At 32.6% G+C, this 13,209-nt stretch overlaps 1 protein-coding gene across 4 annotated transcripts in view; it reads left to right on the top strand.

The window, feature by feature from the left end:
* Positions 1-10,133, top strand: part of LOC143252418 (stearoyl-CoA desaturase 5-like) — a 32,361-nt gene extending 22,228 nt beyond the window's left edge. For all 4 annotated transcript variants that reach the window (XM_076504499.1, XM_076504496.1, XM_076504497.1 and 1 more), the window contains 4 exons: positions 262-455; positions 5,192-5,322; positions 6,644-6,849; positions 9,174-10,133. In XM_076504499.1, coding sequence (XP_076360614.1) covers positions 275-455; positions 5,192-5,322; positions 6,644-6,849; positions 9,174-9,606 — 951 coding nt within the window. In that variant the 5' untranslated portion in view covers positions 262-274 and the 3' untranslated portion in view covers positions 9,607-10,133. The remainder of the gene's footprint in view (positions 1-261; positions 456-5,191; positions 5,323-6,643; positions 6,850-9,173) is intronic.
* The last annotated feature ends 3,076 nt before the right edge of the window (positions 10,134-13,209 follow it).

The raw sequence follows: 13,209 nt of genomic DNA, 5'->3' as shown, positions 1-13,209 counted from the left end.
TTTATCTGTGTATATGATTATCTGTAATAACGTCGATAAATCTTGCTCAGTATTCTCTACGTGGCATCACGTGACTCAATTCAGTTGAGTATTTATAGAAATACGTGTTATATTTTTGTTCACGGTTATCTTTAAGATGTTCCAGTCTTTATTGTTTTACCCAGCTATTTAATAGCAGCTATTGTGAGATGCCTGTTGTCTCTCATATTGAACATAGTAAAGTCTGATGTTACGATATTCATGGTCTCTGTTGATCAACAGGATAAACACCTGAATGATGCCACCTCATCAAATCTCAGCTTGTGTTATGATGCCAACGACAAAGTTAAAAATGACTTCAAATTCATTACCTGTTGTTTGGAGAAACGTTATAATTTTTGGAGTTCTGCATGTGATAGCAATGTTTGGAGCTCAGATAGCCTTTTTCCAAATACCTGTAGGATTGTGGCTTTTTGGTATGTACCAAATTGTTTTAGGAAAAGTAAATTTTAGAATCTTTCACTTATCTCGCATATATTTTCTATTTCACTTCCAGTGAATAGATTTGCTTAATACCAATTACAAACATTTAGTTACGTTCTTAAAGTATATTCCAACATAAAGTTTAAAACCATTAAGCATATTTCAGAATATAGGGTGTGCTTAAAAATTTAAGAGTCGAGAATGTGTGGCAAACTCTAAACAATGTTCACAGACATGTAGTCTCTTTCAGAACAAGCTATCATCAGATAGCCAAACCTCAACAATGTTTAGCGACATGTAGTTTCCAGCTAACACTAGATAACCAATACTGAACCATCTTTACAGATATGTAGCCTTAAGCAGAAACAGCTAACACTGGGTAACCAGACTCTGAACCACGTACAGAGAGAAGGCTAATTTAAACTTTATGTGACAAAGACAGCGGATGCAAATAATGCTTTATTGAAGACGAATAGTTTAGGATTTAGATATTGAAGATCACTAGTTTACAGTTTAGATGTTGAAGATGAATAGATAAAAGTTTAGATGTTGAAATTGACTAGTTTAAAGATTAGATGTTGAAATAACTAGTTTAAAGTTTAGATGTTGAAGATGACTAGTTTAAAACTGAAATGTTGGACACGACTAGTTTTGAATTTAGAAGTTGAATACGACTAGCTTAGAGTCTGCATGTTAAAGATGACTAGTTTAGAGATTAGATGTTGAAGATAACGACTTTATAGTTTAGAAAATGAAAATGACTAGTTTAAAGTTTAGATGTTGAAGATAACTAGGGTACAGTTTAGATGTCAAAATGACTAGTTTAAAGTTTAAAAGTTGAAAATGACCAAATTACCATTTATATGTTGAACATGACTAGTTGAGAGTTTAGATGTTGAAAATTATTGGTTTACAGTTTAGATGTTGAAGATTAGCATTTCAAAGTTTAGATCTTGATGATTACTAGTTTAGAATTTCGATGTTTAAGATGACTGGTTTACACATTAGATGCTGAAGATTACAAATTTAGAGTTTTGATGTTAAAGATGACATATTTAAAGTTTAGAAGACGACTAGTTTAGAACTTAGATGTTGAAGATGATTAGTTTAAAATTTAGATGTTGAAGATGACTAATTTAGAATTTAGATGTTCAATACGACTACTATACAGTTTAGATGTTAAACGTGACTAGTTTACAGTTTAAATATCTAATATGTCTAGTTTAATGTTTAAATGTTGAAGATGACTAGATTACAGTTTAGATGTCGAAAATGACTAGTTTAAAGTTGAGATGTTGAAGTATGACCAGAATACGGTTTAGATACTGAAGATTATTCGTTTACAGTTTAAATGTAGAGTTTTGATGTTAAATATCACCTAGTTTAAATTTAGATGTTGAAGATGACTGGTTTACAGTTCAGATATTTAAAATGATTAGTTCAGAGTATGATGTTGAAAATGACTAGTTTAGTGTTTTGATGTTGAAGATGACTAGTTTAGTGTTTTGATGTTGAAGATGACTAGTTTAGAATTTAGATGTTGAAAATGACTAGTTTAGAGTTTTGATATTGAAGATGATTGGTTTACAGTTTAGATGTTGAAAATGACTGGTTTACAGTTTAGTTGTTGAAGATGACTAGATTACAGATTAGATATCGAAGATGACAAGTATAAAGTTTAGTTTACAATTTAGATGTTTTTAATGACTAATTTAGAGTTTAGATGTTGAAGATCACTAGTTTAGATGTTAAAGCTGTCTAGTTTGCAGCTCAAACGTTGAAAATGATTGGTTTACCGTTTAGATTTTGAAGATTATAATTTAAAGTTTAGATGTTGAAGAGGACTACTTTACAATTTACATGTTAAATGTGATTAGCTTATACTTTAGACATTGAAGATGACAAGTTTAGAGTTTACATGTTAAAGGTGACTAGTTTGCAGTTTAGATGTTCAAGATGATTGGCTTACTATTTAGATTTTGAAGATTAGTAGTTTAAGTTTACATCTTGAAGATGACTAGTTTTGAATTTGGATGCTAAAGATGACCATTTTACAGTTTAGATGTTGAAATTGACTAGTTTAAAGATTAGATATTTAAGATGACTAGTTTACAGTTTAAATGTCGAATGTCACTAGTTTAATATTTAGATGTTGAAGATGACTAGTTTAAACTTTAGGTGTTGAAGATGACAAGCTAGGGTTTTGATGTTGAATATACCTAGTTTAGAGTTTAGATCTTCAAGATGACTAGCTTAGAGTTTAATTTAAATATGACTAGTTTAGAGTTTGGATGTTGAAGGTGAATAGTTTGCAGTTGAGATGTTGAAGATGATTTGTTTCCAGTTTAGATGTTAAATATTACTAGTTTACATTTAGATGCTGATGATGAGTTGCTTAAAATTTGGATGTTGAAGATAAGTAGCTTAGAGTTTAGATGTTGAAGATGACTAGTTTAAAATTTAGATGTTGAATATGACTAGTTTAGAGTTTAGATGCTGAAGATTACTTGTTCAAAATTTAGATGTTAAAAAATGACTAGTATAGAGGGTGAATGTTGAAGATGACTAGTTTAAAGTTTAGAGTGTGAAGGTGATTGGTTTACAGTTTAGATTTTTTTAGATGACTAGTTTACTGTTTAAATGTTGAATATGAGTAGTTTAACGTTTAAATATTGAAGATGACTACATTACAGCTTAGATATTGAATATAACTAGTTTACAGTGTAGATGTTGAAGATGACTTGTTTAGTGTTTGGATGTTAAAGATGACTAGTTTAAAGTTTAGATGTTGAAGATAACTAGTTTACACTTGAGATATTGAAGGTTGCTAGTTTAAAGTTTAGATTTTGAAGATGATTAGTTTGAAGTTTATATGTTGAAGGTAACTAGTTTAGAGTTTTGATGTTGAAAATGCCTAGATTACAGTTGAGTTGTCGAAAATGACTAATTTAAAGTTTAAAACTTGAAGATGACTAAATTGTAGTTTAGATGTTAAAGATGACTTTTTTACAGTTTAGATGTTGAATACGAATAGTTTACACTTTAGATGTTGATGATTAGTATTATAAAGTTTAGTTGTTGAAGATGACTAATTTACAGTTTAGATGTTGAAGATGACTAATTTACAGTTTAGATGTTGAAGATGACTAGTTTACAATTTAAATGTTGAAGGTGACAACTTTACAGATATTAGATATTGAAGATGATTGGGTTACAGTTTCGATGTTAAATATTACTAGTTTAGTGTTTTGATGTTTAAAAAGACAAGATTACAGTTTAGACGTTGAGGTGACTACTTTACAGTTTAGGTGTTGAAGATGACTATATTAGATATTTTATGTTGAAGATAAATAGTTTAAGGTTTAGAGATCGAATTTGACTAGTTTAACGTTTAGGTGTTGAAGATGACTTGATTACAGTTTAGATGTCGAAAATGACTAGTTTATAGTTCAAAAGTTGAGGATGACTAGTTTAATGTTTATGTGTGGAAGATTACTAGTTTACAGTTTAGATGTTGAATATGACAAGTTTAAAGTTTAGATTTGAAGATGACTAGTTTACTGTTTAGTTGTTCAAGATGAATAGTTTGCTATTTAGATGTTGAAGATGATTGGTTTAATCTTTAGATGTTGAAGATGACTTGATTACAGTTTAGATGTCGAAAATGACTAAGTTCAAGTTTAAAAGTTGAAACTGATTAGTTTAAAGTTTATATGTTGAAGATGACTACTTTAAAGTTTCGATATTGAAGACCTTTAGTTTACAGTTTAGATGTTAAATATTACTAGTTTAAATTTAGATGATGAAGATGAGTTGTTTAAAGTTTAGATGATGAAGATGAGTAGTTTAGAGTTCAGATGCTGAAAATGACTAATGTGCAGTTAGGTGTTGAAGATGACTAGTTAATAGTTTAGATGTTGAATACTCTTTCACATCATACATGATATTATGGTTGGAATCTTAATGACAACTATTGTACACTGTCCAAAGCTTTGCGTTTCTAAACGTTACAGTGATCTAGCATTTATTTTCCAATGCATGATAATTCCTGTTTTTTATAGTTAAGCTTTCTGAATGAACACTAGATTTCTGTAAAAAAAAAAAAACTATATTCAAGACAATGATAATATAATTTAGAATCACGTTAAAAGTTTTTAAACTGCTGCCAGTTAAAACGAGTAATCAGTTGCAACGTGCACTGCTAAGGAACAGTTAGAGGGAATTTATGACTAAACTTCAGTTAATGGTAAAGTATTTGTAAGGTTTTCTTCACTGAAACAAGAAGAACAATGATGAATAGTTTGGTGGGTAGGTCACTTCTAGAATCTTAACGATGTTTTTTTTTTCATTCTTTTGGGGCTTGTTGGGTACAGAAATAAATGGAAGCGAGTAGCAATAATACGTTAAAGTAAAAATGTCTCATTGTCGATTTTAGTGTACATATTTGTAATATGACTATAGGGCACCTTTGTCAGCTCTAAGTATAGATTCCACGGATTGAGTAAAATCTGTTTTATAAATCACCACTACGGCCAACGTAAATAGATAAACAGGCTTCAACCTGAAAATAAATTTATCCATTACATATCTGATGGAAGCACTTTAGCCTTCAATTTATTTTGGAAAGATAGATTAGTGGTTTTAAATTTGCGTGTATTTTGAAGTAATGTTGTAATCATAGTAACTAACTGCATACTGTATGAAACGAATATTTTTTTTCGTCTTCAAGGTTTGTTCTATGGGCTTTTGTCAGGCCTAGGAGTAACTGCAGGAGCTCATCGACTATGGTCACATCGGACATATAAGGCAAAGTGGTCTCTTAGGCTCTTCTTGGCCCTTTGTAATTGTATAGCTGGTCAGGTGAGTGGAGTAAGAGAAGTGATCAGTTAACAGGCTATAGATAATACTAGGTTAAGACCTTTCTCTAGGTCTACCCATAACATATATGAAACTAAAAGAAACTTTGTTTCCGTAATCCACTGTATATCAATGAGAATTAAAATATTTCTAGGGATTAATTTTTAGAATTATCATTAAAATAAACATAATCTTATATTCATCTAGATAAATTTGTTTTAAAATTTACCTAAAAAACAGATATTGACTGTCAGTGAAAACAGTTCATTGAGCAATTTCAGCGTCGTAAACCAGGAACTGTTATATTTCAGACGGTGAGCAGTTCAATACCACTAGAGGTCACCGTTTCCTTATAACTTTGTAATTGACAGCTTTATGAGGTAGGGTATACGAAACGAGTAGCAGTAAATGGTTTACACCCAGCTTTGCGAACCAAGAAACTCCCGTCCTACCTTTAACAAAACCAATATTTCAGAACATTAGTAAAAACGTGAGTTTGTTAATTTGTTCTATAACCACAAACTAGATTTTTTAAGGTCACCTTAACTCCTATTGCTACAGTAACTTCGAAGGGTGTTAAAAATAGAGGTTAACTAGAGACCTGAACGTTAATATATCGTAATAAAAACAGAGTTCACACACAGTTTAATTGAAAACTTGGCTTATCCGCACCTTACCGCTCCTTCGATGTTTTTTTTAAAACGGTTCATTTGGAGTTATTTGGCCAATAGATAAAACAACGTGTTTCTTACGACACGTCCAGAGTCTGTTAATAATAACTGAAGTTTATTCGTATATTTTAAGATTTTCGAGCTACGTCATAACCACTTACGAATATTGATTTTAAATATCGCATTTATATAGTAGAGTGACTAGGGCAATATACCTGCAGCAAATTCCTGGGCTACTGGGCAAGATTTGGGGCTTGACGTCTCTTTAACTCATGTCCATAAGGTGCGGAGCGCATTATAGTGGAAACAGTTCGCGAATCATGATCACTCTGGTTCGCAGTTTGAACACTTTAACCTTTGGGTCACGCCCTGACGACGAAAACTGATCAATAAAATCAAACAATGGTACAGGTCGTTATTGTAATGTGATATATTTATTATTCTTTGAATTCACTCGTTCGTTGTTAGGATTACCACGCTATTAAAGTATTTCATGACCCTATTCTATAACTTAGTGCTGTTTTTTTTATCATTTTAACAATATCTGAAAGCATATTTTATTTATTAGATTATTCAGAGTTTTTGTCTTTTCGATTTAACTGTACTTCAGTTCACACTTTAAAAGTTATGAACAAGAGTTTCGTTTTAACTAGAACGACATCTATGAATGGTCGAGGGACCACCGAGTGCACCACAAGTTCTCCGAAACGGATGCAGATCCTCACAACGTTAACAGAGGATTCTTCTTTGCACATATGGGTTGGCTGTTGAGAAAGAAACATCAAGACGTCATTAAAAAAGGTAAAACTGTCGACTGCAGTGACATCTTGCGGGACCCAGTTGTACAGTTTCAGAGAAGGTGAGAATTCGATTCACTATCTATATTTGATGTAGCTATTATTCTCAGGGGTATTCGAGGGCTATCTGCACTAGACGTCTTTAATTTAGTAGTGTAAGACTAGAGGGAAGGCAGCTAGTCATCACCACTCACCGCCAACTCTTAGGTTACCCTTTTACCAACGAATAGTGAGATTGATCGTAACATTATAACGCTCCCACGGCTGAGAGAGCGAGCGTGTTTAGTGTTACAGAGATTCGAACCCGCGACACTCGGATTTACAAGTCAAGTGCTTTAACTACCTGGCCATGCAGGGCCAAAATAGTATGAATTAATATTTAAAAATACACCAGCTTAATTTCTAGAAATTAATGTCAATATCAAAAAATACACCAGATGAAATACCAGAAATTAATACTAACATTGAAAAACACAACAACTGAAACACTAAAAAGAAATTTTAATATTGAAAAATACACCAGCTGAAATACAAAGATTGTTCGATTTGTTTCGAATTTTTTGCAAAGTTACGCAAGGATATCTGCGCTAGCCGTCCCTAATTTAGCAGAGTAAGACAAGACGGAAGGCAGCTAGCTAGTCAATTGCACCAACTCTTGGGCTACTCGTTTACCTACGAATAGTGGGGTTGACCATCATGTTATAACACCCCCACGGCTGAAAGGGCAATCGTGTTTGGAGAGACGGGGATTCGAACCCGCGACCCTAGGATTACGAGTCGAGTGCTTTAATCACCTGGTCATTCCGAGACAAAATACGAGGAATTAATGATAATATTCAAAAATACCTCAGCTGAAGTACTAGAAATTAATGCTAATATTGAAAAATACACCAGCTAAAATATTGAAAATTAATTTTAATATTGAAAAATACACTTGTTTAAATAGTAGAAATTAATGCTAGTATTGAAAAATGCACCAGCTGAAATGCTAGAAATTAATGCTAATATTGTAACATACATCAGATGAAATATTATAGTTAATGTTAATATTGAAAATACACTAGATGAAATAGTAGAAATTAATGCTAATATTGAAAAATACACCAGCTGAAATATTATGATTGTTTGATTTGTTTTGACTTTCGCGCAAATCAACAAGAAAACTATATGTTCTAGCCGTCCCTAATTTAGCACTGTAAGGCTAGAGAAGAGGCAGTTAGTTATCACCACCCACGGAAAACTCTTAGGCTAATATTTACCAACGAATAGTGGGATTGACCGTCATATTATAACGCCCTCACGGCTGAAAGGGCAAGCATGTTTAGTGTGGTGGGAATTCGAACCCGCGACCCTCGGATTACAAGTAGAGTACCTCAACCACCTGGTCATGCCGGTCCAATACACTAGGAGTTAATGTTAATATTGAAAAATACACCAGATGAAATTGTAAAAACTAAAGTTATTATTGAAAATTACACCAGCTTAAGTACTAGAAATTAATGCTACTACTGAAAAATACATCAGCTAAAATACCAGAAATTAATGTTAATATCGAAAAATACACCAGCTGAGATACTAGAAATTAATATTAGCATTGAAAAATACACCAGCTAAAATACTAGAAAGGAATGTTAATACTGAAAATACTTCAATTAGTGTACTAGAAATTAATGCTTTTAATGAAAAACACATCAGCTGAAATATTAGAAATTGATGTTAATATTGAAAAATACAGCAGGTGATATAGTAGAAGTTAATGTCAATATTGAAAAATACAACAGCTGAATTACTAGAAATTAATATTAATATTGAAAACTACTCCAAGTAAAATACTAAATATTAATGATTTTTTAAAAAATACACCTTTTGAAATACTATAAATTAATGCTAATTTTGAAAAACACACCAGCTGAAAATCTTAAGCATAACAGTTTTTAATTTCATCGTTTTTTATTGTTATGTTAAGGTATGTTCAGGTCTTAGCCAGTCTCTTATAATACTTTGTTACCGTTTAGTAACTTTTTATATCTAATTTTTTTTTAAGTTTACCTATTGAAAACTCAAACGATTCACAATTTCTTTATTTTTTTTCTTGTCCTTCCGTTTACAATTTTACTTAATGACTACGTAAACTGGTAATTAATGAAAGTCTAGTTGATGTTAATAAATATATTTCTAACTCGGAATACAATTATTCCGAAACGTTCAGGTGTTCCAAATAAAATGTTGTGAGTTTTGCATCTTTATTATTGGATGTGTGGTTCGTCCCGAATTTATCATAGTATAAACTGAAGATTCCGAGGTGTCTAAAATAAGAAAAGTCCTGATCTAAAGATGGCGTCACAATGCTCGTGAATTATTGCTATTGAATGATATCTCCCCGCAGGTACTACGTGCCTCTTGTCGTAACGTTCAGCTTTGTGGTCCCCACCGTCATACCGCCACTCTGTTGGGGAGAAACATATTACCGGTCCTTCCTAATGGTCGCCATATTTCGCTACGTGGTCAGTCTGCACTTCACGTGGCTGGTTAACAGTGCAGCTCACCTGTGGGGCAACAGACCGTATGACAAGTATATCGGTCCCAGGGAGAACTTTTTCGTTTCGTGGAACGCCCTCGGAGAAGGTTTCCATAATTACCACCATACTTTCCCTTGGGACTATTCCACCAGCGAGTTCGGCTGGACCCTAAATATCACCACGGTCTTTATTGACGTCATGGCGTGGTTGGGTTTGGCTTATGACAGACGGAGAGCTCAAGAGGGACAAATTAAAAAACGAAAGGAGCAGACAGGAGATTCAACAACAACTATATTTTAGTCTCAGCTGCAAATAATAGATAACATTCCTTAACTATATTGATAGTTGTATATATTAACCCTAATTCTAAGTGTACCAGGTAGTAACTACCTATTACCATAAAGCATTGTGCTACAATTTGAAACCATTTAAAACTATGTATATTGGAAAACACTGACTAGATACGTTTCACTTGACGTATACTTCAAATAAGCCTCCATGTCAAAGCTCAGTGTAATATAACTCTATTTCTTAATATTTAAGAATAATTCCGTATAGGAAACGCTACATACATCGTAGGTTTTTTATCATATCTCTTAAAATAACTTAAGTCAATGAAAACAGAACCATTCTAAGGATATAACAGCAAGAAACTGAGTTTCACATTGTTAAACTAGTATTTTTAAAGATATCATAGGCTCATAGAAATTCTAAGTTCTTTGAAGCAAATAATGGAGTTCTGTATATATCAAGTATACGTAATTAATTGAGGTTGTTTGTTTATTGTTAACCACGACGAACTATCCATTGTCTGTCTAGTGAGAGTACAGAAATCAGATTTTTTAGCATTGAAAGTCCTAAAACTTATTGTGGAGCCGTTTGGGACAATTATTTAAAGAATCGTTTGCTGTCAACACGGAATTTACTAGGTTAGTGGTCATCGTAGCAAAGAGAGTGAACACTGGAAAACCAGTCTCCAAGAGGTAATCTTGGAAGTCTTCGGTTCGATACAGTTGGACAACACAACGCTGATAGTTCAATATATATCCTACCTATTATAAATAAAATAGACAGGACGAATCTTATTAAAACTTGTAAGTAAAACATATATATCCCCCCTGCACACACACACATGTAAACGTTACCAAAACACTAAGAAAGAGAGACATAACTCTTTATATAAACTAACAAAAACATTAAGAAACAGAGACATAACTCGATACATAAGCTCACCATAATACTAAGAAACCGATATAACTTCCTGCACACATTTACCAAAACAGCAAGAAAGAGAAACATATCTCCTCACATACTGTTACTAAAGAAAAATAATAAAGTGAGACATATCTCCTCGCATAAAGTTACTAAAGAAAAATAATAAAGTGAGACATATCTTCTCATATAAAGTTACAAAAACACTAAGGAAGAAAAAGCATATTTTTTCATATAAAGTTACTAAAAAAAACACTAAGAATGAGAAACGTATCTCTTCACATAAAGTTACTAAGAAAAACTAAAAGAGACATATCCCCTCACATAATGTTACTAAAAAAAACTAAGAAAGAGAGATATATCTCCTCACATAAAGTTACTAAAAAACACTAAGAAGGAGAAGCATATCTCCTGAGATAAAATTACTGAAAACTCTAAGAAAGAGAAACATATCTCCTCACATAGTTACAAAAATAACTGAAAAACAAAACAATTCCCATAAAGAGAGACATATCTCCTTACCTACACTTACCAAACACTAACAGAGAAATACATAACTTCCTACATAAACTAACTAAAACACTAAATGACAGTAAAACTTATGGATGAAACTTTTTCTCTGTCCATAAATCGATTATTATCTATTGGTCTTCTTGTCGTCAGGATTAGTATGAGAGGAACTATGTTTGAGAAGACAAGCTGTGTTCTGTCACCTTATCTTCTGAAAGATTCTGTTATATGTAATAACACTGAGTATCAATACTTACAGTCACTGTTCAAGGAAAATATGTTTTGTGTTTTCGTCGATAATTTTGTTTTCAAGAAATGTAATTCTAATCCAGTAAAAAATATTATACATTTAAAGTTCATCTTTCTTAGCCTAACTCTATTATGGATAAATACATTGTTCAAAACAACTTTTAAAAGGAACATATTTAATACACAGAACTATTATTTTCATCGGTGTGAAAGGTGGCGTAGCACCATTTAACATAAAGGACCATTACATCTTACTGATTTGATTGGATATCTATATTTATTTGATTTAACATAAAGAACCATTGCACCTAATTTATGTGATGGGTTATCAATGTTTATTTTATTTAACGTAAAGAACCGTTACACCTTACTGATGTTATGGGGTATCTTTGTTTATTTTATTTAACATAAAGAAACGTTACACCCCACTGATGTGATATATTATCAATGTGTATTTTATCTAACATAAAGAGCCCTTATACCCTACTGATGTGATATATTATCAATGTGTATTTTATTTAACATAAAGAACCATTGCACGTAATTTATGTCATGGGTTATCAATGTTTATTTTATTTAACATAAAGAACCGTTACACCTTACTGATGTGATGGGTTATCTATTTTTATCTTATATAACATAAAGAACCATTACACCCTACTGATGTTATGGGTTATCTTTGTTTATTTTATTTAACATAAAGAAACGTTACACACCACTGATGTGATATATTATCAATGTGTATTTTATTTAACATAAAGAACCCTTACACCCTACTGATGTGATATATTATCAATGTGTATTTTATTTAACATAAAGAACCATTACACGATACTGATGTGATGGGTTTATCTATGTTTATTTGATTTAGCATAAAGAACCCTCACACCCAACTGATGTGATGGGTTATCTATGTTTATTTTATTTAACATAAAGTACCATTACATGCTACTGATGTGGTGGGTGTTTATTTGATTTAAGATACAACCACATAGACGATATTCTTTTGATGTAATGTAATGAAAGCAAGTGAACCTGTTTATTTGATGTATAGTAAAACATTGCATCATTTTAAACCCATCTAGCAACTAGATACATCTGATCAGTTTCAGCTACCTTTGTTACCAGAGCAAGACAAGTAGCTTTTGTTAATGAAAATTAAGAACACCAGATGGTGCTCTTATAACGATAACCTTTACATATCATTTCTCGTAATTGTTGTTCATTCCAAATTACAATACTTGGTAAAAATGTTATTAACAAAAACATAATACAAAAAGTATTATATTTTATAGCATTTAAAAGTAGGTATACGAGAGCTGTTCAAAAAATACGCGAACTGACGTCATAAAACAAAATGTACTTTATTTTGAAGTTACAGGTCTGGGACCCCTTCAAAGTACTCTTCTCCCCAACGCACACACTTATCCCAACGGTGTTTCCACTTGTTGAAACAATCCTGGTACGCCTCTTTTGTAATGTCCTCCAGCTCCTTCGTCGCATTTGCCTTAATCTCGGGAATCGTCTCAAATCTTCTTCCTTTCAAGGGTCTTTTGAGTTTGGGGAACAAGAAAAAATCGCAAGTAGCAAGGTCAGGTGAGTAGGGGGGTAGGGAAGAACAGTGATTGAGTGTTTGGCCAAAAACGCACGAGTTCTGAGGCACAAATTTCGCAGCAACGCGGTGCATCTTCAATTTTTCGGTCAAAATCTCGTAACAAGATCCAACTGATATCCCACACTCTTCAGCAAACTCCCCGACAGCCAGACGTCGATTTGCCCGCACCAGGGTGTTGATTTTGTCAACGTGTGTGTCGTCAGTTGACGTGGAAGGACGTCCAGGACGCTCATCATCTTCAATGGACTGTCGACCATCCTTAAAACGTTCATGCCACTTGAAACATGCCGTACGCTTCATAGCAACATCACCGTAAG

Source organism: Tachypleus tridentatus, chromosome 6, assembly GCF_004210375.1.
Source record: "Tachypleus tridentatus isolate NWPU-2018 chromosome 6, ASM421037v1, whole genome shotgun sequence".
Classification (NCBI taxonomy): Eukaryota; Metazoa; Arthropoda; class Merostomata; order Xiphosura; family Limulidae; genus Tachypleus; species Tachypleus tridentatus.
This window is presented reverse-complemented; position numbering and strand designations above follow the sequence as displayed.